General features: G+C 45.7%; 1 protein-coding gene across 1 annotated transcript in view; it reads right to left on the bottom strand.

Annotated features, from left to right (window-relative positions):
• Nucleotides 1–26,374, bottom strand: part of Msrb3 (methionine sulfoxide reductase B3) — a 105,854-nt gene extending 79,480 nt beyond the window's left edge. The window contains exons 1-2 of the mRNA XM_051176177.1: nucleotides 26,235–26,374; nucleotides 5,101–5,230 (exon numbers count right to left, since the gene is read on the bottom strand). Coding sequence (XP_051032134.1) covers nucleotides 5,101–5,176 — 76 coding nt within the window. The 5' untranslated portion in view covers nucleotides 5,177–5,230; nucleotides 26,235–26,374. The remainder of the gene's footprint in view (nucleotides 1–5,100; nucleotides 5,231–26,234) is intronic.
• Between the last annotated feature and the right edge of the window lie 255 nt (nucleotides 26,375–26,629).

The raw sequence follows: 26,629 nt of genomic DNA, 5'->3' as shown, positions 1-26,629 counted from the left end.
TACACACATACAAACACACAGCATACACACACACACTCACACATACACACACACTCACTCACACATACACCATACACACACACTCACACACACACACACACTCACATACACATATACATACACACATACAAACACACAGCATACACACACTCACTCACACACATACAGAGACACACACATACACAGAGACACACACATACACACACATATCCTTCAAAAATGTTAATAAAAAAGCTACACAAGATGAATATGTAAAACTGGTGAACACACAAGACAGCACTCTACTGGTGACACCAATAACTACCGTGACACAGGACTACTGTGTCCGGATCCATTTCAGATGGGAAACAGTTTCCTGACAAAGAAGAAGCTCTGGAGCTACTCACAGGGTGCACTCTGGGGAGCTTCGGAAGACCTAACAACAGAAAACTTGAACCTACAACATTGTGCTCACAGACACAGGGCACCGAGTCCACCAAAGACTTAAGTAGGAGGTCCACGTTTTAACAAGGGTTCCAACACCACCATAGAGTGTACCTGTCCGGGGGGGGGGGGGGCAGGCTCACTGTTTTTAAAGCAGATATGACATCAGTTGCTACTGATGAACTACTCAGTTTTAACTGACAGTGGTGCTTTTCACTTACAGAGGAGCTGTCAGGCACGTGTGGGAAACTCTGTTTAAAATGTATAAACTAAAGCACAAACATGGTAATTTGCTCCTCGGAGGTGAACAAATGAGCCAGAGTTCTCAGTTCCCATAATGTGCATAAGATGTACTTCTCCACTTCACACAATCAATATTTCAACAAACTCAAATGATCTTAGAGAAAGGGGGCAAAGAAATTCTAGGTGATCTGTGTATGCGTAGTTTACCTGTGTGTCATTTTTTGTTACTGAACTAAAAATTCTACCATCTGTATCTAATATATCCACTATACTGCAAAAATACAGTGAGAATAGGTTGCTTTTGAAAATGAATTTGGAAGGCACTTACTCTATATAACCTTTTCTTCTAATCTTCCCACAAAAACTAATCTCAAATGAGTCTTTACTCTTTGTTATAGTCATGACCTCATATGCATATAAACTTTCCAGATGTTTACTATTGGTTTAAAAAAATACTAGACACCAGACACTGTGTCATGTCCCGGAGTCTCAAGCCTCTGATTCATAGAGTTCCATTCACACAGAGTAGAAATTTCAAGGCCCGTTTCCACAATGTATCTTTGGGAGTTCTAATGTGTTCATTAGAATGTTATGATACATCATCTTTATAAACAACCCGGTAGTCCTGTAGAGGTGTGTCAAACACTCCAAAAGGGAAGTAAAAGCCACAGCTGCATACTGTGTGCATGGTAGGTATTAAGGTTTGGCTATCACTATAACAAGGACCATCTAAACAAGCACCCCTGGCTGGCTAAAAACTACCATGATGTCTGCTCTACACTACCACACCACCTAACTTTTCTCTGGCACCGAAACTACGAGTCAAATTTGCTGCCTGATCTCTCCTGGGATAATCCTTTAGTCTTGATTTAGTGACCAGGAACTCTAACATTCAAGCACTACCCAACCGACTTTTTCTCTAAGTCTGGAAAGCTAATTAACTGTGAGCTTTAAGATTTAATTCACCTCAAGCCAAAAGTTAAAACTGCAGCTTAAGAAAGACAAACACAGAACAAGGCATCTAATGTCACCTCATCTTTTTAAAGGAGAAGAAAATGGAATCTGGAGAGGTTCACAGATGTGTCCAAGGTCACACAAGCAAAGGACAGAAGCTCGGTCAGGGTTTCTGCTTGACAATACTTACAGGGAACTGCTGTGGGAAATTACCACGGAATTCTGAGTGAGAAAAATTGCCTTTAATGACAAACATGAGTAACTCAGATGTGCTTAATCAAGCACTAAGTTAAAACTACCTTTTATTAAAAAGTAAGAAGAAAGGCAAGCCAGAGCTGAAAAATGATAAATCACTTCTGAGATTCAGCCTCCAAGGAGACCAACTCAGCCACAAGCAATTTTAGAAACCTGTTCCGATTATTTTTTTTAACTCTAGAATTATTTCACATTGAATTATTATTCAAAAATAAATTTATAATTTAATATTAAATTATTGTTCAAATTTAATATTCAATTAGTGGGGATAAGGCATCAAAATTTTTTTGATTTACAGAGATTTATGTTGTAACAGGTTTGGGTCAAAGAACAGTGATTTAAAGCAAGAAGTGCAATTTTCATTTTAATTTCCTGTGTCTCCCATTTTACCCTCTTTTCCTCTTTGTAACGAGTTATAAAGGTTAGGGTTCCCATCTCAGTTACACTTTCAGATTTGAAAGTCCAAACAGTTTGTATCATTGCTGTTAAATCGAACAACTTCTTTAGCATTTTTATATCTCTAAGTATAAAATCCCACTTAGAGAAATGGATGATAAATTCATTATACTTCAAACACTAGTGGCCCTTGAAAGTTAGGAAATTAGGGAATATTCTTACCAAGTCACTTTGCCAGGTAAAATGCATCTATGGGCCCCAGGGAAGAAAGACAGAGTTTCTCTGGGCTTTTGTCTATAGTGGGTGGTAAGGGTAAAAGACGTGTATTTACAGAACTTGAATAACATAAAATAAAGAGATCAGGTTTAAATATAATAAAGAGAGGCTGGCTAGATGGTCCAGTAGGTAAAGGTGTGTGCAGCCAAGCCTGACAACCCCAAGGGACCATATGGTAGGAGAGAACAACACCCACAAGTTTTTCTCCTGACCTCTACAAATGCACAGTGGCACACACATGCACACAGAAATAAATCAATGTTTAAAGAAATAATAGATTGAGATGGATATTCCTTAAACAGCATGCATTTGTGGTTCCTGTTAAAGCAGTTAAGTGGATATATATATATATATGTATATATATATATATATATATATGTTTTAAAGGTCTATTTTATGGAAAAATATTAAATCCAAATGTATATAAATATATGGATTTGCATAATAAACCTAGTGTCCTTAGCTTTTTTATATGCTGATCTATTTAATTCTCACAGCAACCATTTTGGGTGGAATCTATTATTATCTTTATTTTGGAAATAAGGGAGCTAAGACACCTAGATAGTTAAGGGCCAAAGCCAGACTCCAACCCCAATGAGGCTGAGTCTCGAATTGCTTGCTGGAAACTGTGCTGGCATGGCTTGGCCCTTCTCAGTTTTGTTGAATTTATCTCTGAATTGCTTTGTTATCAAAAGCTTCAATTAAACAATTTCATTATGAAACGCTTTACTAGCCCATTATGTTTTGAGGAATACACTGCTATTTATAAGTTATTTCTGCCAACACTTAGCCCCCTTTGTGGATAGCAGGCCCACCTTACAGCGCTTTTACGCACAGCGCTGTTCACAGTGAGAAAACAGTTATGCATAAACTTTAGCGCCACAACTGTGGTCTAATTGTTGTACACATTTACAGCAATGGGAAGCTCACACACGGCAGGAGGACTGTAGCGGATGGGGTTTTCCCTCGTGCCCAGGTATAAAGCGAAGGGTGAAGCCTGTCTCTTCTGCAGCCTGCGTCCATCGCCCTGTAGTCTGCCCCCCCCCCCCATCTCTTCACATTTACTCTGACTGCCCTTGTTGAGACGCTCAGCCTCGGTTTCGTCAGTGCAGGGAGGCAGGGAGAGCCATGTCAAGGGCGATGGTGGAGGGTGGGGCCCTGGGCGTTAAGCTGTATTCACTCATGAGTTGTCGTACACACATAGCATAGAGTCTAATTTTTACAGATGCCCTACCCAGCACTTGAAATCACGTTGCTGTCTCATAGTGGTGTGGGAAAACAAAAACAAGACCACGGCACTGGCCTTCCTCCATACTCCACCAACTCCTCCTATAAAATGCCAAGGCCAGCTTACGCACCCTGGGACACATTGCTCACGCTTCACCGGGTGCTATGGCTTGCCCCCTTGCCTTCCCTAGAGACCCACACAAACAGCTTGTATTTCCCGGCCACCCGTGACGGCTCTTTGCTGTCTCCGTGCTTTGCCCAAGCGACTTCATATGGTGGGAATAGTCCCACTGCTTGTCGTGGAGTTAACTGCAGTTCATGGTTTGAGATGCAGCTCCAGAAGCTCCTTTGTGTGGCCGTCTTAAACTCTCGAGACCTACCTCCCTTCCAAAAGGTATTTCCCTACAGAAAACAGGGATGCTCATTCTGCTCTGGGTTCCTATCCTACCCAAGGCACAGATGCACCCAGTCTAGACATGTCCTTATATGGGGAGGGGGTCTCTCGCCTTCACGCTGAAAACCAATCCCTTAGCCTTGTTTATGATCATATCCTTCCTGCTTAGTCAGTGCCTGGCATGCCTTTAACACACTTAGCCAATGTCTAATAGCATAGTTAAATCCTCCACTTAGTGTATATATTGGAATAAAACATTTGACCACTGTGGATTTCATGACAAAATTAAAATATCAACTTGAATGATACAGACACAGTAAAACTTTGAATGGCTATGCTTCATTTCCCAAAAGGACAGTGGTTCCAGCTTCTATACCAGTTTGAAGCATGCTGTAGTAGTCCTGTTTATCTGGTTCTTGTCAAGCAGGGGATCCTTCCCTCTTAACTACAATGTAAGTAACACAATTACCTTAAAGTTGCTCCTTTTAGCTCCTCTGCGCCCCCCCCCACCACCACCACCACTAAGGGAGCAGCCAGCCACATGCGGAGTGAAGAGCATGGTCCTCCCTTTAACAGGATGACAGTTCTGCTCAGTATGGCTGGGGCAGTTTCTTCTCCAGACTGCCAGGTTCTGGTGCACTACGATTTGCAGCTGCGTAGTGTGCACTAGGGAGCAAGAGAGCCCCATGAGACGCCAGTGTTGGGTGTATGCTGGGCAGGAAAGCTGGATGGTGCGTCTAATATTGAGAGAGCTGTGGACATGAGTGTTACTCAGAGCAGAGTGATGACTTATAGCCAATTTCTGCCTTCCAATTAGGCTCCAAATAAAAGAGATGGGATTTAGTAAAACAAGATGGTGTACCATTTTCCTACAGCAGAAATACCCACTCAGCCCAGTGCCCTACTATGGAGAAAGGACAACAAGCAGCAACCTGAGGGAAGCCCACAGGCTCGCAGGGCCACTGGCTGGCTCTTTGTCACCAAGTGCAGCAGGTTGAATGCAGACATCACTGGGATATCTTCAGCGACAAACCCAGAGGCAAAACCAGGCAGGGGCAAGAGCTGAGTGGGAGAAAAAAAAAAGAGAAGAAAACAAGAAAGAACGAATTAAAACATCACAAACATTAGGCACATTCATCAAACAACTAATGGCTTTGGTTTATAGGGCTAAGCACATGCACGGTGCTAATGAAATGCCAATGCCTCATTTTCGGATGGCAAGCTGACTTCCATTGTCATCGTTAATTCTCACAGTCCACTGAGGAGGCAGATTTTATCCACAGCACATCAGTGAGGGAAAAATGGAGGCTCAAAGATCCAAGGACACAAAAAGTACAGTTTGAAAAAGAGTGTGGAGACACCCATATGATGGCACAGTGACATTCTGTCCTTAATGCACACGGCCCTCACTAGATGTGGAAACTCATGCTTTAAGACAAAACAGAACAGAACCTAAGGACAACTAAGAGACGGCACTCCACAGACTGCTAAATTTGAATAGAGCATAAGGGAACACGTACTTCTGTTCGATTTTTATGATTTATGCTTTCTAAATATAATTCTGTGAATAGTACTCATGACCCAACATGGAAAAAAGGTAAAAAATATTTTACTAGTGTCTTTGGAAATGGATCAAGTAGAAGAATCTCAAAGCTATATGATATTAAGCTCCAGACAAACATTCAGCTCACAGGGTTTTCATAAGGGTCTCATGCACTGTTGCAATTGGTAAACATTAATTTCAAATCAAAGTGGAGGCTACTCAGTGATCAGCAAGTTTTGATGTTTTGTTTAAAATTACCATGTTAAGTAACTCTAACTGCCAAATGCCCAAAAATGGGATAAAACTAATGTCTTGCTCATTTCCTGACCTCAACCACCTCCATTCCCCACCCCAAAATAAAAGTCCCTCCCTGGACTCTTGTGACCCCCTTTAAGAGCAAACACATAATAAACAGTAATATATTTGTCCAAATCGCTCTGGACTATATCTGACGGAAACCTGCTTGTATTAACATGCCTGAACTCTGACTTCCACAAACTAAACTCTCTCCAAAACTAAAACATTTCTGTGCCTCCTAACTGGAGGCGAAGTGGATGGAGAGGGAAGGTAAGAATCACAAGGCACAGCCCGAGAGAACCGTTAGACATAAATAAACATGTCATTTGCACAAGTAACTGCAGAGCAGAGGAAGGAATGCATGCCTTTGGAGCAGACTACTGGCTAATAAAAGATCAAAGATCTATACCTCACAACGCCATAAATAAAAATGTAGTTTTGGGTGGGTTTTCCCCCCCCCATGAGACCCTTCCCCGTGAGGGACAAGGTATGTGCGGTAAATGTAATGACTTAGCAAAGCCGCGGCCTCCCTGTGCCCCCACAGATGACCATAAAATGTCTTCCTATTCTATTTCATCGGCCGCTGTACCAGGCGGCCTGGGCGCCTACGGATCACTGTGGCCATCTGGCTTGTGTCAAAGCCGGCACACAGGAAGAAAGGCGGTGACGTCACTCACCAGGTCAGGCAGAGAACAAAGATGCCTTCTACAATTAAAAAGCCAAGGACCGCAAACGTCAGGGGCTCAATGTGGCTGCAATTTAATAGTCCTCCTGGCTGCCTTTTCTCATACCCAAATAGCCAGAGCTCCATCTAGTGGCAAATTGGTTTTGCCCAGTTAGGGGGCTTAAACTGTTTTGCTTTGGTTTGGATTTTTTCAAACTGACCCCTGTAAGGGCTCTTCTGGCGCTAACACAGCGATGCCGCTGGCAGAGTTACGGTCCGAGCCACCTGGCTTTTCCATGCTGAAGCATGAAGAACCACAACCTGTCACAGTGTGGCCCACTGTGGCAGATGTCACCAACAACCTTTTTATAGGTTGGAAATTGGGGTGACCCTAATTGCACTAATGCCCACAAGGATGCTGAAAATGCAGACAAACTCACAGAATGCTTGCCATCGGTACAGCATCTGAGAATATGTCTCTGAGCTGTAGAACGGCAGACCATGCTGAAGAAGACCGCCTGCAGCTCAAACCCACCCACCCCCACCCGCTTACTCGGAATGAAAGAACCCCAGCGCCTCTAGTGCTCCTCCAGAGCACAGGAACACTATTTTTGTGCTGAGTTTTAGGCGAATAGAGTGAGTGTTCTTACACTTGCAGTGACAACAGAGAGAAAAATATATAATCCATTTTCAGAAAGATGCCAGGCAATCCTGTATGGAGCCGGATTGCCTGGCTGGAACCCTGACAGCACCTGTAACCACCTGTATGACCATGGATAAGTGACGTATCTCCTCAGCATCTTGGTTCCCTCAACTCTAGAATAACCACTAAATAGATTCATTAGTGAAAAGCACCTCCAACCATGCCTGGTATGTGGTTTATGTTCAGGAAAAGCTAATAATATTATTTCAACAAGTCAAACCATCGTCGTATTTAATATTGTATGAGTGAGAGAGAGAGGAAAAAAAAAGCCTTGAAAATAAAGTTTTTCACCAGTGCATTCCGATCCCTGTTTCTCCTCCCTAACCATCCTCTAGTCCTGCTGGACCAACTGCTGATAATTTCCCCAAACAAGGCCATTGTTTCCTACCACCTCCAGGTCTTGGCCGTCAGTCACCGTTGCCTGCTACGGCTCCCAATATCTACCCGTCATCACTCAGATTTCCCGAGACTGCTGGAGCGCCCGCCATGCTCTCCCGAGCTCCCACCTCTGCTGCCATGATCTCCTGCCTTCCCTTTTCTACATCGGGCAGCTCCTACGGTCAAGGAGAGAAGCCGTCCCCATTTTCGCATCCCACTGCCCAACACATGACAAGCAACCATCGGCTCACTGCCCATCCACTCACGGCCGGAACAGAAGACTGGGTGTAAATGACGACCTGAGACTGGCTGTTCGGGGCCCTCACTTCCCACACGGTTGCTACTACTTCCCTTTCCGACAGTGCTTAAAGGAATCCAAACTGATTGCGTGTGGATAATTGCTAGCAGTTCCTATGAGGGAGGGTCGGTGGAAGACTCTTCACTTCAGCTCCAAAGATAATTCCAGTGCTCTGTGTTGGTCAAAAGCTCTGCTCTCCTACGTCCCTACTACCTCAGATTCTACCATCCAAATCCGGACTAAAGTCGGTTTGCCAGTGTTTTGGGTGGGGATCCTCCCCACCTCCCCCTTTTCCTTTTTGTACCAAAGTTGAACAATGTACTACACCAAAGAGAGGCCCCTACCAGGGGACCCAGAGGACTCGCCAAGTTGATAATTCCTTCCGGACAGAGCTGACTGTGACAGTGGACTTAAAAGCCATCAGCCCCAAAGGTCGGAGCCCTCTCCAGAAAATGCAAAGAAATGTATACAGGAGTAGGTCTCATGAGCTAGTAAAATGCCCTCCCCAAAACTACACAAGCCAAGAGAATTGGCAAGTGTGAATGTTGCCAAGGACAATTTTTGAAAACCATTAACATTGCAGTCTCACCAGGGTCTCAAGAAAGAAGTGGCATGCTAACAGCAAGAACCATGAAGGCAATTCTAGATGAAGGGCCACCTTTGACAGAAGAGGCTCAGTTGAGGGGAGCAGATTCACGTCTACTGTTCCCATTTCGTGCCAAAGAGTCTTTAACATAGTCAGCACCTTGGACTCATTCATTAAAAGGTCTGCTATAAAATTCTCTTAAATACATGGTTCTCATCGGCACGGGCCTGACACACACTCTACTTGCTGAGTGAATGGATAACTCCTTTAGGGGGCTGTTTGAAGTCAACAGCCAGATGGGGAGTGATGAATACCAACTCCGATAACCAGAGGTGGCTCTGTGATCACACAGAAGGCTGGGTCTTAAGAGTCCTCACTCTTTCTAATCATTTTCAAAGTAAATGATTTTAAGACGTTGTTGTGGGCAATTATTTTAAGATGTGTTACATTTGTTTGACTCTGTGAAGCTGTGTTACTTTGCCTGTCTAAAACAGCTGATGGGTCTAGTGAAGAGCTGAACGGCCAATAGCCAGGCAGGAGCAAGGGTAGGAGGGCCTGGCAGGCAGAGAGTGAGAAAAGGAGGAGCAGAGGACTCCAGGGCCAGCCACCCAGCTACAGAACAAGCCACAGAGTAGGAAGTAAAGAAAGGGTATACAGACACAGGGAAAGGTACAAGTCCAGAGGCGAAAGGTAGACAGGGTAATTAAGAAAAGCTGGCTAGGGGGAAGAAGAAAAAGCCAAGCGAAGGCCAGGCATTCATAGGAAAGAATAAGACTCTGTGATTTATTTGGGGCCTGGGTGGTGCCCCCCCCCAAAAAAAAGAGCTAAGGGAAAAAAAAAAAAAAACAAGACATGGACTGTTTTAGAAAACTGGACGTCCTTTTCCTCCACTTCCTGGCTCACTGTGCCGTGAACTGAGCCGTTCCAGCCTTCCACCAGGAACGACTCCAGTCTTTGAAACCGAGAGCCAAAATAAATCTAACTTTTTTTTTTTTAAACAAGAAGGAGGGACGGAGGGACGGAGGGACAGGAAGAGACATGGAATTTTAAGTTACTCAGAAACAATGTATCAGCTACCAAGTGAGATGCAAAGACTCAAAGCTGGGCACCTTTAATCCCAGCACTTGGGAGGCAGAGGCAGGCGGATCTCTGAGATCCCCGCCAGCCCGCCAGTTCCAGGACAACCTCCAAAGCAATACAGAGAAACCCTGTCTGTATGTATAAATAAATAAATAAATAAATAAATAAATATTCAAAGCTGTTGTATTTCAAATGTGTTGGCCTAAGTGAGTGGGAATATAATATGTGGCCAAACTCTTTGCTCTCCTTTAGAAGACAGAATGACTGGTAAATACTAGGATTTGGAACAATTACAGAGAGGTGCAAAGGAGAACTCCCCTCTCATTTTTATATCTCTATGTACACACATTCCTGAATTTTATTATCTCAAAATTCTTTACACTCCAAAGAATCGCCAAGAAGTCCAAATACCTTGTTTATGTAGTTATATCTATCAATACTTACAATAGAAATTATGGGTGAACAAACTTAAAGTATTGGCTATAATAAAATGAAAATAAATTTTAAAAATTAACTTGTGAAATTACTGTTTTACTTTTTAATTAGAAAGTGTGAATAAATTTACAAAAATGATATTTAGCGAAAAAAAATATTATCCAAAACAAAGGTATACACATAATGGGAAGAGTTTTGCGATTCTGTTTGATATCTGCTTTTATAAATCACCATTTTCTTCTCATTGGGACGTCTGCAGTCACACACACACACACACGCGCGCGCACGCACACACACACACACACACACACACACACACACACACACACACACGGATCCATCCCTTTCTGCCTCTCATTAGAAAAGCTTGAAGAACCCCTGAGGCCATCCTATGAAACACCTTTCATTTCAGGGTTCCTGGTTTGTAAGGTTCACAGTAGAACACGGCAATTTAGTTATATTCTCAAACTGATGCTTTAAAGCAGCGGTTCTCAACCTGTGGGTCACGACCCCTCAGAGGGATGAAGAGCCTTCTCATAAGGGCCACCTAAGACCTTCGGAAAACGTAGATATTATATTAGGGTTCATAACAGTACACAATTATAGTTATGAAGCAGCTTTTATAGAAATAAACTTAAGGTTGGGGTCAGCACAATATGAGGAACCGTATTAAAGGGACACAGACAGCGCTAGGAAGGTTGAGAGTAAGTGCTGTAAAACTCTTTCTACCACATCCACACCTGTGTGTCATTCTAAAATGTCCCCCTACCACATCCACACCTGTGTGTCATTCAAAAATGTCCCCCTACCACATCCACACCTGTGTGTCATTCTAAAATGTCCCCCTACCACATCCACACCTGTGTGTCATTCTGAAATGTCCCCCTACCACATCCACACCTGTGTGTCATTCTAAAATGTCCCCCTACCACATCCACACCTGTGTGTCATTCTGAAATGTCCCCCTCCACACCCACACCTGTGTGCACTAAATGTCCCCCTACCACATCCACACCTGTGTGTCATTCTGAAATGTCCCCCTACCACATCCACACCTGTGTGTCATTCTGAAATGCCCCCGCTATCACCGTTTACACCTTATACTTTATATTTCTCCTGTTTTTTTCTTTCTTTTTACGTGGGTTTTGGAGATATGAACTCAGATCCCCCCCCCCCAGCTGTTTCTCTGAAAACATAAAAAGCATTGTCAAGACAGAAAAACCCCACACAAACCATTTGAATTATCACGTAAAAAACACACTTTCAGGGTTCGGGGGGGGGGGGAGTGACAGGGCCCTGAACTTAGGGCCCTGCACCTTCTAGGCAAAAGTTTATCATCAAGCTTCATCCCGAGGCAGCTTTGTTACTTCTAACTTGAAACGAGGTCTTCCTGGCCTTTAACACAGTCTGCAGCCCAGGCAGGCCTTGAACTTATGAGGCTCGGCCTCCTGCATAGCAGAGATTACAGTTGGGTAGTGCTGCGCCTGTCAGCTCTGCTTAATTGTTTCTTTTCACTGCAGGAAGCTTTGGGCTTTTCTTCTCTGGTCCTCAAGTTCACACTAAAACCCTCATTGGCTACATTTCAAAGAAGGGCTTTTCTCTGAGCTCCGCCAAGTCTCCTCGGTAAACACGCAGCCTGCAATATCGGCCACGAGAGGAGCGCATGGCGCGTCTAAAGTCTAAATTCACGCTACAGACTCCACAGAGCTGAGGAGCAGAGCCTCCTGGCCGCATCCTGTACGGCTGACCTCCCTTGATCCTCTCATCGTCATTTCCTTCCTCCTTTTGCAGAAATTGTGTCTATCCCTGAGGCTGTTGCTTTCTGGTTGTCAAAGTAATTACGTCTTGGTCTAGTCCGTCGGCTTCCTCTGGGTTTCTGGCATGCTCAGTCTCTTCCTTCCAGGCTTTACTTTCCTTACCTACCCTCCAACTCCCAGCTGCTGACGACTTCACCCACCACTTGTTGACGGAGAGCCACAAAGCTCTGGTGCTAACCTCTCTCAAACCTCCAATGCCCTATTTTCTCACAGTTTCGAGATAACAGTAATACCAACCTGCGTTTGCACTGCGCCCTTTTATTTGCAGCCCCTTCCATGGTTTATAACCTGCTCTACTTTGTATGTGTCCCCTATCTGTATGTGCACATTTCACATGACGATAAATGATAACCAGATCCAAGCCCCTGAACTCTGAGTATGAGCACGTGATCCGCTGAAGTCCTTACTCCTACTGCTATTCATTTGTTATTTCTGACCTTCCACCTCCCAAGCTAGGAACGCGGTTCCTGCTCCCGCCCCCTTGTGGCGGAAGGAGACAAGCTCCAAAAAAGAAGTGCCACTTGCAAGCCTCTTAACTGTTGGTGTGAAACCCTGGGGTGCTTGTTTTTCTTCTGTAACAAAACCCAGCAGTGCTCTATAATTAGAGGAGGGTAACTCTGTCAGCCATGGTCCTGGAGTAAGGAGACAAGCAGCAGCCCCTCTATTTGGCCCACAGTGAACATGCAGTGCAAATAAGAACGAAGCCTTCAGCATCTTCAGCCACCGGCATCTGGGATTGTTTGTTCCAGCAAGAGCTAAAGTTCGGGTAATAACTTGTTTCACATTGCATGGCAGCAAGTGATGGTGCCAGAAGCTTATTTTAATATCTTCTGCTTTATTAAAAATCTCTTTGGGCTGGAGAGATAGCCCAGCATGAGGAGAGTGCATTGCCCTTCTAGAGGACTCGAGTTTAGTTCCCGACAGTCAGGTCACAACTTCCTGTAACACAGCTCCTCTGCGGCAATCAGATACCTGCAGCCTCCGTGAGCTCCTGCTCTGGTGTGCACCTGCCCACGTCCACACTTAGCATCATAAATACAAGTTTCTAATCCTCCGAGGCAGGAATTCTGGCGCTCCAGGTCACTGGACCGATTCCAGCAAGCGTAGTTTAAGGACCGGGAAGCAACCCAGAAAGCCCATAGTGGCTCTCCCATTAGTCACCCCCCTGTCCCTAAACGCCACAAAGTGACTCTTGCGTTGACTGGGAGAGAGGGCTCTCCTCTTACAGAAAGACACTGAAGAGCAGATGAATGGGGCTCAGAGTTAACTGAGCCAACTCTTCAAGGAGCAAAGTAGTCACACTGCGACAAAGCTGAGCAATCTGTGGTGAAAGATGGACGGATGAATGAATGAATGACTGGCTGCTCCCTGGGCAAGTCAGAGGAGCCTGCACACAAGTCCATACGGTCACAATGCTCTCATTTTAATCCATCAATTAAAATTATAAAAAAAACTATTTGCCATGATGCTACCAGTGTGTGTGTGTGTGTGTGTGTGTGTGTGTGTGTGTGTGTGTGTCTTCTAGAGTCCCAAAGGTAGTTACTCCAGACCTGAGGCCCATCACCTCCTCCAGGGAGAAGTCCACCAATCTCTCTCTCTTTCGCCACCAATCAGTCTTTTTTTTTTTTTTTTCCCTGCTGCCTGTGGACCTTCACCCCCCCCCCCATACTCTCTGGTACATAGCACACTCCCCAACTCTCTTAGCCTGTACTGTCCCTCATGCGTCACTCAGTGTCTAGCTCTTAGAAGACAGTCAACTATACCAGCGGAATAAATAAATAAATATTATGTCCTGTTTATAAGCAACTGTTCGGTTCCCTCCTAAAATCTTCCCTTTCCTGGAGATCTCCATAGGTCTTTAGCTTCCTTGCCTACCAAATATGGATAATAATAGCTATTAAAGTTTGGGTTAAGGTCAATGTTTACAACCCTGCATAGCACAGAGAAGAGAGCTATGCTGTCCCTGTCCAGAAGGAAAACAACGAGAAGGGAGAGAAGGGAGAGAGTGAGCTGTATAGAATTTGGCTAACTTAGTTTAGGACGTGGAAAGGTGGGATCATTAACACTTAACTTCACAAGGATGGTTTATTTCCACTTCAGGAATTATGCTTTCATGACTTTGGGGGGGGGGATACCATCTTTGACAATAAATAAATAAAAATAAATAAAACTTCAAACTCTGAAGTCCAACTGCTTCCATTTTGAGTGACCCAGCTTTATGTGTGCAAAAATCAAAGGGCAAAGCAGCCCTTATCAAGTCCAACAGAAGCTATAAATTATCGCCATGATGTCACTTGCTGCCATTCAAAGATAAAGCACTCAGGGACCTAAAACTGAGCTCGCACACGACCCTGAGAATTATCCACGCCCCTTGGGATCCTGGATTCCCAGCACTAAAAACCTTGTGACTGGCAGTAATTTTTCATCAAAATGCATATATATATATATATATATATATGCATCTTATCCAATTACAATATCCCAACCTCCTTATTATGACTTTGGATAACCTTATTTCCAATCAAATGTTTTGCAAGGGGTGTGGTTGCTTTTATCAAGTCTCTCGGGGCTTAGGAAGCAAAAGCAATGTATCTTTCCTTGTTTAGACGTGTCGGCTCAAGGATGGATACTAGGCTATTAGTGGTATATAACGAAACGTATTGCCCATAAATCAAATTGCCAGTAATTTAAGGTTGACGAAATTAAGATATATAATAAATGGTGGTGTGGTGTTTTGAATAGGAATGGCCCCCGTAAACTCACAGGCCTGAATGCTTGGTCACAGGGTGGGGGGCACTATTGGGAGGTGTGGCCTTGTTGGAGGAGGTGCGTCTCCTTCAAACGCTCAAGCCAGGCCCAGTGTCTCTCTCCCCTGCTGCCTGCCAATGCACACGTGGGCTCTCAGCTTCCTCTCCAGCACCACGTCTACCACGTCTGCCTGTATCATGACCATAATGGACTGAACCGCTGAACTGTAAGCCAGCCCCAATTAAATGCTTTCCTTTATAAGGGTGGCTGTGGTCACGGTGCCTCTTCACGGCAATAGAACATTGATAATCTGTAAATACAATGAGTGTTGCATGATTAGATGAAAATAGTCCTTAAAAGAAAACTGCAATGTGAAAACAATCACTTTCAATCACAGGCTCCATTTTAATTCATAAAACCAGAACGGGAAAAACCTTCCTAAATTCCTCCCACATAAAAGAGTTAAGTGCTGTTTCACTTCTAGTGTACTGGTTTTTTTTTTTTTAAGTTACGGAAACTAAAATGACCCTATAAAAGTTGAAAGGGATATAAGGTAGGAAGCACACTATGATTAAAAAAAAAAAAAAAAAAAAAAAAAAAACATCGCGAAACAAAAAAGTGATTTTAAATGAGCTTATTAAAGTAGTGAGTAGGAAATGGAGAAATGACCCGGAAGGGTTTTGAAGGGGAGAGAGAGATGTTCTTTCATCTGGTACACGCAGGCACAGATAAAAGACAAGAAGTCTTTCCAAAAGAGCCTTTCATTCCGTCTGTAATCAGATTCGCCACTCCCATCAGAGTGGAGAAAAGAATATAAAAACAGGAAAACCTGCATCCGCCCTCAAAGCAGCACAAACGAGGGTCTTCTAAGAAGCTTCTGGCGGATAAAGTGCAAAGAGGAAGAATGGAAGAAAAAGTCCAGATCCCAGCTGCACTGCACATCACACGGGACCCCTGTCCGCAAGTCGGTGAGAGCCCAGCATATTCCTGTGGGACTCTACAGAGGCCACAACACAGCTAGGCCACCAGGCCCGAAGGCACCAAGGGACAAGTGCTCTGTCTAGATCCAGGGGCTAATTCTGGCAGGTCCTGACACTGGCTGTCATCTCCCAAAGGACTAAGGGGGCGCCAGCGTGCTGATTCTCAAAAGTGACTGGGGGTCCTGGGGCTCCGCCTTGAAGAGTCTGGTCCGTGCCCCCAGATGAAAACAGGAAGCTCCGACAGCAAGACAACCTCTGCTTTCAAGGGCTCTCTTCAGCCCTGGCTCCGCCCTCCTCCTTTCTTCACAGTCTGGTCTGTGAAAGCAAATCCACAGAGGGCCGAAACCCTCTGTCCTCTTTTGTAAGCTTGAAAGATGAACACACGTCACGCTCACAGGTGCTCTCTTTCCCCAAACAAACGGGACAAGCCCGTGTTGCATTCAGTCCTCATTCTATTTGACACCACGGTCCCTGGCAGCTTACCTGTTAGTGTCCTGAAAGCTGAGGTCACACAGAGACACAAAGGGAAAGACAGACCCGCAAAACAGAGGGAGAGAATGCAGTGTGGAGGCAGGAGAAATGTTTGCTTATTTAACATTTAAACTAACAACAAAGGGTAAGGCTGATGCCAGGCTTTCAAAGAAGAAGAAGAAGAAGCGGGGTCAGGAGAGATGCCTTGGTGGGTTGGAGCACTATCTTTTCTCACTTAATAATCTTACTTTCTTCTAACGCCCCCTCCGCTCACCCCCCGCCCCCCTGTATTCACTCCCCTCTGTGTCTTCACTGAGTGGACCCAGTGGCGGGCATGAGTTTCCTTTTCAGAGTCGTTGGTCAGTGGGATCCCATAGATGACCTCACCACCACCAAATATCACAGGTCACTGCACCCCTGTCTGTATTCTCCAGAGGTAAGACCCCTACTGCTAAAGACACCGTGTGTGTACTTGAGTCACAGAGCATGAGAAAAATCAAATCGGTAATTACCTGGGACGTTTATTTCAGCAGGTCTGGGAACTGCTATGTGTGTTGTGCTGGCACTGGGTGAGGTGGGGTGGGGGCAGTTCACTAGTGAGCAGCCTCGCTCTCCTGTGAACCCTGCAGTCTACAACAGCAAGTAGCCTAGAGAGATACTCAGACCTGCAAGTATCAATTGACAGGAGCAAGCTATCTGAAAAATTCCTACTGTGTAACTGATTCAAGGAAGATCATAATAAATGCCTTTGTTTAAAAAGAGAGGATATTTGTATTTGGGATGGCAAATCAGGTAGAGGGTGCTTGCCTGAAGACTGGAGTTCGATCCCTGGAACACATAGTGGAAGGAGAGAGCTGACTCTGTAAAGTTGTCTTCCAGCCTTCACATGTGCACCATGGTGTTTGTATGTCTGTGTGTCTGTCTGTCTGTGTCTATATATGTGTGTGTGTCTGTCTGTATGTATATGTCTGTATGTGTGTGCGTGTGTCTGTCTATGTGTGTGTCTGTATGTGTGTATATGTATGTGTGTGTATGTATGTGTGTGTATCTGTATGTGTGTGTGTGTGTCTGTGTGTGTCTGTCTGTCTATGTGTGTGTGTGTATGTGTTATATGTATGTGTATTTGTGTCTGTGTATGTCTGTATGTGTGTGTCTCTGTGTGTATTGTGTGCACACACACGTGCACATGCACAGAGAAAGATAGGGAGAGACAGAGACAGAGAGAGGATCATGCAAACACAAGCACACACTGTCACCCACACACATAAAACATTTTAAAATGCTGTCTTTTTTTTTTTTTTTTAATGTATGGTACACAGGAATACAAAAACACAGAAATGTTCCAGGACAACAAGCCAGACACACACTATACCCAGCCGACGACAGCATCTGGATGTAAAGTTCCAGAGCATACAGAACTGACCAGTGTAACAGAAGCTGTCTCTGTGCTAGAGGATAAAGACGGCATGAGTTTACACTGTCGCTGGTGAGAAATAAGAAAACCACAAGCCCTGGAGGTAACAGCCAGGCAGAGGAAAATGTGACCGGCGACATCACAGACAGCTGTAACATTCCACTCTTACTCTGGGCGGGAGGCACTCAGACTTTTAAAACAAGACTCTGTTTGCCCTCATGTACATACTCTTCTTGTGTGAAATATTTTCAAATAAAAAAGGAGCAAAGCTTACTAACAAACTGTAGAGTTGAGACACTTTACAACGCTCAAGAGTCACATATAAGCAAAGTGTTTTATTTGTTGTCCCTTTTGTTTTGCTTTCTTTCCTTTAACGACTCTTGAGAGTTCAGTCTGCTTTTAGGATGACCAGAGATACACGCTGCTGTTATAGACACTGTTAAAGGAATGCTTTCTCCTTCGAGATAAACTCTCAAGTATAACCAAGCACCCTGGCTGCTGCCGTTTCCAACACAGGCATCGTTTCTAAGGCTTAAATCTGTCACTGCCGTCAGGACACTCCCGTGAGTGATACTTGGAATATGCTTGCAATCTATCTTTTGAATAAACACTAAATCTTTTAAAATGTTATGTAACGTTAGCTATAGATCAAATTACTGGGCACACTAGGATGCAACGTTCAAACACAAGGTCTCAGAGCCTGTTTGCAGATAGTGCAACAAGAGAGTGAAGCGTGAAGAATAACAAGAAAAACCCGATTCTATACAATTTATTGTCCATGCTACTTCCATTAGAAGCTCCTGGAAGAACTTCCAGACAAGCCACAGACTATAGACGCATGAAAGCCACATCACAGGGTAGCAGGTAAGCTCAGTCACTCTGCAGAAATGGAAGCAGAAGCCAGGTAAACAGCTTCAGTGAAAACAAGCAGGGATAGTCTCCCAGCGGCCACCCCTGGTCCTCTCAGGCCACTGTGTGACTGCCTCTCAACACCCCTGTGTTGATACAAAATAAAGAGCCTGCAATGTTTCACATGGCTCTTCTTACAGGTGAGCATCCTCTGCCTCCAACCCATTCCCTCCTTGGAACATGGAGACAGTCTGACACACTCACACCAAGAACTCAGGGCTGGAGAGACAGCTCAGCGGTTGAGAGCATTGGATACCCTTCCAGAGGAGCCAGATCCAGTTCCCAGCACTCACTCGGCTGTAACTCCAGTTCCAGGGGATGCATTACCCTCTTCTGGCCTCCAAGGACACTGTGCAAACCTGGCACACACGTATATGCAGGCAAAATGCTAATACACATGAAACAAAATGAAAAGAAAAAATTCAAAGACCTAACAGTTTTCGAAAAATCAGAAGCAAAGATGGCAGTGAGCTTCCTCCTGTTCAGCTGCTGTGAAACTAGAGCTACGAGAGTGTTTGTGGCATCTCACGCACTGTCATACCTAATCTGGGCTGGGTCCCAGGAGACATGGCCCCCACTTTTCCTCATGAACACATTGCTAATCTCTCCAACTCCAACCAAGCCCAGATCCTGTAGTCACCGAACGAAACAAAAACAAAAGAATAAACATAAAAACTTAAGATGGATTTCTACAAGGATTACCTTACATTTCCCACGAAGCATAGGCTTATTCCCAATAAAGACTTAAGCTTGACATATGTACTAAAGTACTTTTTCTTTAGTCACTAAATAAAATAGCCAATCCAACAAACTATAAGAGTTCAATATATTATGAATAGCAACGGCAGGCAGCTATGATTAAAACCATGTGCACTATAAGGGTGTTATGCAAATTTCACCTTAAAAGTCATATTGTAGACCCAGGATCGATGCCTGAAAACACAGTTTTTGAAGTATATTGTCGCTGTCTCCTCATCCTTGAGACTATTTCATAACCCAACCCAGTCAGTACATCTCCTGGTCAAAAGTAAGAAGAAAAAGAAAAAAAGACAAAGAAAGATGGATGTGAGAGGGTTTTGAGGAATTTCCTTTTGTGCAAAAATCTCAGTGATTTAAAAAAAAAAAAAAAAGGCAAAGAGAGACAATGACCCAGGGGATACTGAATCTAGAATGTCCCTGCAAATGCCTGCGAAGCCAGGAAAGCAAGTACGGTCCACAGGCTCTGTAGGTCGTAATTTGACATGTGTACTCCACAAGCACATGGGTATGCTTTTATATCCCAAGTTGAATTTCAAAATTTTATAGCAGCTTTCTGATGTTTCGCATTTTCTCAGTCAACAGCTACTAAAAGTGTAGCTGTTAGCATACGGGGGTGTCCTCCTTTTTATTTAGAGAGGAAGAAATTACTCTTAATACTACATTCCACACATAAACCTCCGCCTGCGTTGTCCTTGAGAACTCAGAATTAGCATATACTCTGAGTCTGGAAGCTGGACCCTGAGAGCACACATCCCTGGCCCCTTTCTCTCTCTGGTTCACCTTTAGTAGAATCTAGGTGTCGTCAATCTCTGCAGCCCACATGAGCAAAGCCTCACATGAAGGGTATTATTCCCTGAGCTTTGCTCCAGACACAGGTGCATTGTCCTAAGCCTTCTGTTACCCCATGGTTGAATACAATGAGTAGACATGCCAGGTAGCCGTGACAACTGGCAACACAGGCAGGGCGTTCATGTTTTAGGGTGTTTCTGTTTTTGTACAAAGCGGGGTGATGTGCTTGCCAGCTTCGCTGTGTATTTTAGACTAGGAGGATGTCGGAAGAGAGACCAGGGTGTGGAAAGCGCTCCTAAAGCAGACTCCACAGAGAAAGGGGAATATGCCATTCTGTCTCCGCTGCCTGCACGTTCTTGGGGGAAGATAAGAGGAGGACCGAGGAGGAGGGATGTGAGACAGAACACGTGTCCAGAACTAACTGAATAACAGTCTGAATCATTGAGGAAGTAGCAGCCTCCACCGTGCAGGCTAAGGGCATCCTAGAAGCAGTATCTTGTATTCGGTGTTTCTTGTATTACATGAGGAATCGGAAAAGCGACAGTCCTTCAGCAAAGCAGCTCCGACAGAATGCCAAGTGCCAGGTGAACGTCTCTGAAAGCCTTACCAAATCTGTCCTCTCTAGGGTGCTTTCCCGTACCCCCCCCCCCTTGCTTGCAAGCCTACCAGTGCTCTCCTCTTACGTGTCTTATCAGCCCTCCTCACTCATACATGTTTTATTTCTAGCCCCGCCTGCTCTCTCCTCCCCCAGCCCTCAGGCACACAGGACTCTGCTACACACTTCCATGGGAAGATATCTGAAACTAATGCTTGTGTTGTTCCATTTATAAACCTCTCCTGAGTTCACATTCCCTCCATCATTGAGGCTTGGGGCTTAACGAATTACTTACGTTGTAATTTTAAAAAGCGGCGGGAGAGAGAAAGATGCCATGTAACAAAGCTGGCAGGAAGGGCTTTTTCTTTTCTTTTTAGGAGAAAGGGAATGGGAAAAGGGAGAGGCTGGCCTCTTGGGAGCGGCAGAAGAGAAAAGAGAGGCGGGGGGGTGGGGGGGATGACAGAGAGACAGGTGGAGGGAGGAGGGAGGAGAGGAGAGGAGAGGAGAAGAGAGAGAGAGAGAGAGAGAGAGAGAGAGAGAGAGAGAGGAACGGGCAGAGAAAGGAAAATGGGCGGTGGGCAGGACCCTTTTGAAAGGGAACATTGTGAATGTGCACAGGTGGTGCTCTTAGTGGCTGCAGCTGGCGGAAAATCTTGTCAGGACCCCAAGGGCAGGCCAGTACAGATGCCTGAACACTAACAACCCACAGCCTTTATCTACCCCTTTCTCAATACCCCGTTGAAGGTTTCAGCCCCAATGCACCCCAGCAAGTCTCCTCCCACCCCGTGGCCACTCCCTCGTTCAGGTCTATTTCTTGAAAAACCTCTCAGAGTTGCTTCTCAGTCAGCGCCATGGTTTCTGGGTCAATGTGACTCATCCTGTGAACTGTTAGAAATGCAACCTACAGTTCAACTCCGATTGTGACATTTCAGGGATCAAGAAACTCCCATTTCACAGCTTACTAGGCCCGCCCACATCTCCGGGCCCAGCATTAAGGGTCTTGCAGGTTCTGAGCCAAAGCAAATTCACCACCTCTTTACCCTCACATTCTTCCCCTTCATATCTGCTCCATTTCTCCTGCGTTTGCTGTCTGAGGTAACATGACCTCCTGCGTTTGCTATCTGAGGTAACATGACCTCCTGCGTTTGCTGTCTGAGGTAACATGACCTCCTGTGTTTGCTGTCTGAGGTAACATGACCTCCTGCATCCCTCCAGGTGACAGGAAAACTTCCCTTCTTCCTCGTATTCGATCTTCACACAGGACGTTGCAGTGCTCCAGGCAAAGCTTATAAAACACAACAGACCAACAAAGACTAAGAAAGAATAGTGCAGCCTCTTTCCGGTGTCAAGGAGGAAGGCGGCTGTGGGTGTGGGGGTTTCAGGGTGCCGGAAGTCAGCATCAGCAACTGAGGCCATGCATGCCAGAGTAACAAGACCCCTCCTCAGAGCTGCAGGCGACCCACGTCTGCCACACAGCGAGTACAAACGGTCTTAGGTGGTGCAAGCCTTTATAGAAGCTAAAGACTTGGACCACTGTGAAGAGGAAAGGTCAGGGCAGCCAGCCAAACCCCATGAACTTCTCTTTTGGGTGTTTGTATCATTTGCATACTCCTAATGAATTTACATAGGATTTACATAAGGAGCTACTTGGACTCAGTGTTCTAGTTCATGGAATCTGGAAAATATGCCGATGATGGCCTACAGAAAGGATGCGTGGCCGCCACACAGGGCTCTCACCACTCTGTCACATGCTGAGTCACAGTTCCCGAGTGTGACAGGCACGCAATTGAGTCCCCATAGGTGTCCTTCTTGGCACTCCTGCAGGAGAAGGAACTGCACAGGTCTGGTGCCTGCTTTACACACTGCAGTGAAAAAGAAAGTATGCAGAGTGAAGACTAATTGCCATGCCCTGGCAGTACTGGGGACACGTCTGTGGCCCCGGCGCTCAGGAGGCAGAGGCAGGGGGATCTCTGGGAGTTCAGGCCAGCCTGGTCTACAGTTAGAGTTCCAGGACAGCCAGGGCTACACAGAGAAACCCTGTCTCAATATATACAGGTATATAGAAGATGATAGATGATTGACAGAGAGATAGATGTGTATGTATATGTGTGTGTGATACATGTGATACATATATATTGCATGAAAATATCAACTCAAACTCTCTATATGGCTACACTACATAACAGAGACTTTGGGGGACATCTAGACCAGCCATGTGACCCAAACTGTGTGTATCAGGATCCTCTCCTGGGGAAAGAGGATTGAGCACACATTTAGTTGGCTTTGTGTTTGTGGGCAAAAAAAAAAAAAAAAAACCCCACAGAAATAGAGTAAGAGTTGCTGAGCAGCGTTGTATAACTATAAAGAGCAAAGAGTAGACAGGAAAACAGAAGCCAACACGGCCAGGGAAGAGGGAAGCAAATGAAGGCAGGGACAGGGAACGCTCCAGGCTTTCCTTACCGTTCATAATTGTAATTCCTAATAAGGGCTGTCTGCACTTGGCTCCCAATGGCCTTCCAGTACATTCCTTCCCCCATTCCTTCCTTCCTTTTCACTAAAACTAGTTCAGGTTTATTTCTGTCACTTGAAACAAGTAGTAATCAAAATCTTCCACAGTCAACTGACTCATCGTTGTTCTACATTTTCTACATTCTCTTCAAGGCTTCCGGAAGGAGAAAAAAAAAAAAAACTCAGAAGGTTAAACAACTGGATACACGAACAGGGCAAGGTCCACAGTGAACATTCCACGAGGAGAGTGAATTATGACCAAGAAAAGAGAAGATAAAGGGTGTTCGAGGCAAAGCCATGACAGCCATGCACAGCAATAAGAAATTCTAGTAAAGAGTCCATTGAAGAGTTCCCCGTGCACCTGTCCGCAGGAGCTTTAACTGGGAAGACATCAGACTGGTAGACCGGACCAAGTCTTTAGAGAGGCAGGATTATAAAGCAATGCCTCTATCCAGGGGTTCCATTTGGAAGGTTCCCCCAGGTAACTAACAACAGGCTTTCCAAGGGCAGGAAGTATTGAGTGTACTCCGATATATCTTCCTTGACCCAAATACCGACACCAAGTTATCAGACTGCGCCAGAGGCTTTGGTTTACCTACTGAAGGGCAGGCAGGCATTTATTTCTCAGTGACAAAAACAGCGGCTTGTTCTCAAGGGGGAGAACGCATATACAACTGAATTTTAAGGCGCTCTGGTCAGGCATGTACCTTCTGTCAAGCCAATCCTGAGGGCAGATGGCTCCCCAAAGATGAGGCCACGCCCATCGGCCCCGACTACCTGTAGACCAGTTTAACACGTGTAGCAAGTCCAAGACTGACAGGCAGGCAGATAAGGAATGAAGAGGGTGGCTCTGCAGGGTTGTGCAAACAAAACGAGTAATTTAGGCTCCCGCAGTTAGAAGGCATTTACAGAAAACGCAGCTAAACTTCTAGAATCAAAACAAACCTGCAATGTTACAAATATACATATATATGTATGTATGTATATTAAATATATACAAGATATAATAAATATAAAATACATATGAGAATAAAAATCAAAGGGCTCTAGTTATGATGGAGCTCAAAAGCATGTTTACTAAGATTATTTTCTGATGGTTTAAAAATCTATGCTTACTAAGTGAAAAAAACTACATCAGAAAAACTGATGAATTTTATAATTCTATTTGGGAAATAGATTTTAGCCTTTTTTGGGGGGGCAGGCCTGGAACTTGCTATCTAAACCAGGCTGACCTTGAACTCACAAAAACCTGCCTGCCTGCCTGCCCCTGCCTCTGAGTGCAAAGATGAGGGGTATCCCACCATGCTGGGTGTTAGGCATTCTTACTACTGTAGTGAATGAGCAAGGACTTCTGCCCAAACCTTTGGAACAAGTAACTTTAAAAGTTGAAGACAGTGCTTTGGTTCAAAATCTAAAAGGCACTGTATGCTGATTGATATATATTTTCCAGACATACACATAGGGAACTATTAAAAGCATCCGAAATTTGACTGGCACATCGGGTAGGAACAAATTTTTAAAACTATATGTAAATAGTCCAAATATAAACTCGGTGCTCCTAAACTGGCAGCAGGTCACAGTACAAGTTGATTTTGGTCTTCAGAGTCAGCTCAGCCACAGGCATTAAGTCAACATGTCAGACATCAAAAATAATCAGTCATATATTCCCTTCAGAACAGTCGGTCCCTTATCCAGCCCAGAAGTTTTTTTTAGAAACCCATTGATAAAGTGAGAAGTCAGAATCTGCTGATTCCAAGCACTACTATAAAGCGGCTCCTGGATTACAAATCTATTAAAAGGAGGGCCCCTCCCTTTCTGAAGAACAACATTCATGAACAAACATAAAAGTGCTTCTAAAGTGGGTTTTACAAACCGCACCTTCAGTGCTTTTAACTATCTGCCGTTGGCTCTGAGAAACAACTGTGTAAACTCTATTTCCCTGAGAATCTTTTCTGGGTAAAATTTCACACGTATGATTACCCTTTTTAAATCTACTTTGTCCCTCACGCTGCACAGGGTGAAGTGAACTGCCAGCCAACGTGTGTCCCGGTTAACCAAATCTCATGTTGACAGTCCCATCCATTGATTGTAAAAACAGCGACCATCTAACATCCCCCAAGTTATCCCAGTTTTCAATAACTACAATGTTTTCCCGCGCCAGGCAAAATAAAAGAATCAATCCTTAATTAGTTGACCCCATCCGAATTCAAGAGCCCCTACAACTTCACATTTCCCCTAAAATCCCCCCCTCGCGCTTCAAATAATTGGTTTTTTGACACTCGGGGGAGGGAAAACAAAAACTCCCGAATACTTTCCACATGATCCAAAGCAATTCTTTTAAAACCTCATTGTTCCGCCTTCAGAATTATGGCGCTTATCGCATAACCTACAAAGGCAGGAACAGCACTTCACATTCGGGTAATTTGACTTGAAATAGCCCAGTGGAAAAGTTTTAGTTTGGTTTGATTAAAAAAAAAAAAAAAAAAAAAAAGGCTCAGATGCTTGTTTCCACTTAAAAACTGAACTAAACTGGTACCTGCTCCACTGGGTTTGGGCCTATGAGATGCCAGCTGAGCCCCGGGTGCACCTCCTCTCCCCGGGACGGGGGGGGGGGGGACAGGATGTGGCAAGGGTCGCGGGCTGGTGGCGTCTCCCACGTTCCCACGCCCCCGCCCGTTATCCCGGGCATCCCGGGCCAGGGCTGCAGGGGAGGCCCGAGCGGAGCGGGGCGGGGCGGGGCGCGCCCGGGGTGCAGCCCCACACGCCCCGGGCCACCCCGCGGAGTCACCCTGGGCCCGCTGGGGGGGAGGGGGCAGTGGCTCCCGCGGCTCAGGTCCGCGGCAGGGGACGGGTAAGGTGTCAGCACCGAGGCTGGCGGGGCGCGGGGCTCCAGCCTGACCTGGCTCCGCGCTGTCCCTGGGTGGGTCACATCCCTGGGACCCGCCCCGGCTCTGCGGCCGGGGGATGACGCTGGGGGCGGAGGAGCGGCTCGGGCGCTCCCGGGATGGGGAAGGGGGGTGGGGGTTCGGGTCCCAAGCCTGACTTGGCAGGGTCGCAGGGCCGGATGGGACAGGCGGGGTTGGCGGACTCACCGGGCAGCGTGGTGGCCGCGGCCGTAGCCAGGCAGAGACCGAGGCAGAGCGCGAGAGGGCGCGGGAGGGTCCGCCGCACACTCCGGGGCAGACGAGCAGCCGCCGCTGTCCGCCTCCCTCCTCCCTCCCGGCTCCGGGCGACAGACGGGGCGGCGGGAGGCATGACGGGAAATTCCTGGGCACGGGCGGCCGAGTCCAAATATGAGCATAGGAGCCGAGCGAGGGAGGACCGCGGAGCGCGCCGGCCGCGGACGGGGCCCGCTGCCCGGACCACGGCGGGCGCCAACTCCCGCCTCCTGCGCCGCCTCCGCCGCCCCGACTGCCAGCCCTGCGGGGACCCGGGGGAGCATCCTGGCAGCCTCCACCTGAGACCCCTGCGGGGTCAGGACGCCAGA

The sequence above is a fragment of the Phodopus roborovskii genome, unplaced genomic scaffold (assembly GCF_943737965.1).
Source record: "Phodopus roborovskii unplaced genomic scaffold, PHOROB, whole genome shotgun sequence".
In the NCBI taxonomy this organism is placed as follows: Eukaryota; Metazoa; Chordata; class Mammalia; order Rodentia; family Cricetidae; genus Phodopus; species Phodopus roborovskii.
This window is presented reverse-complemented; position numbering and strand designations above follow the sequence as displayed.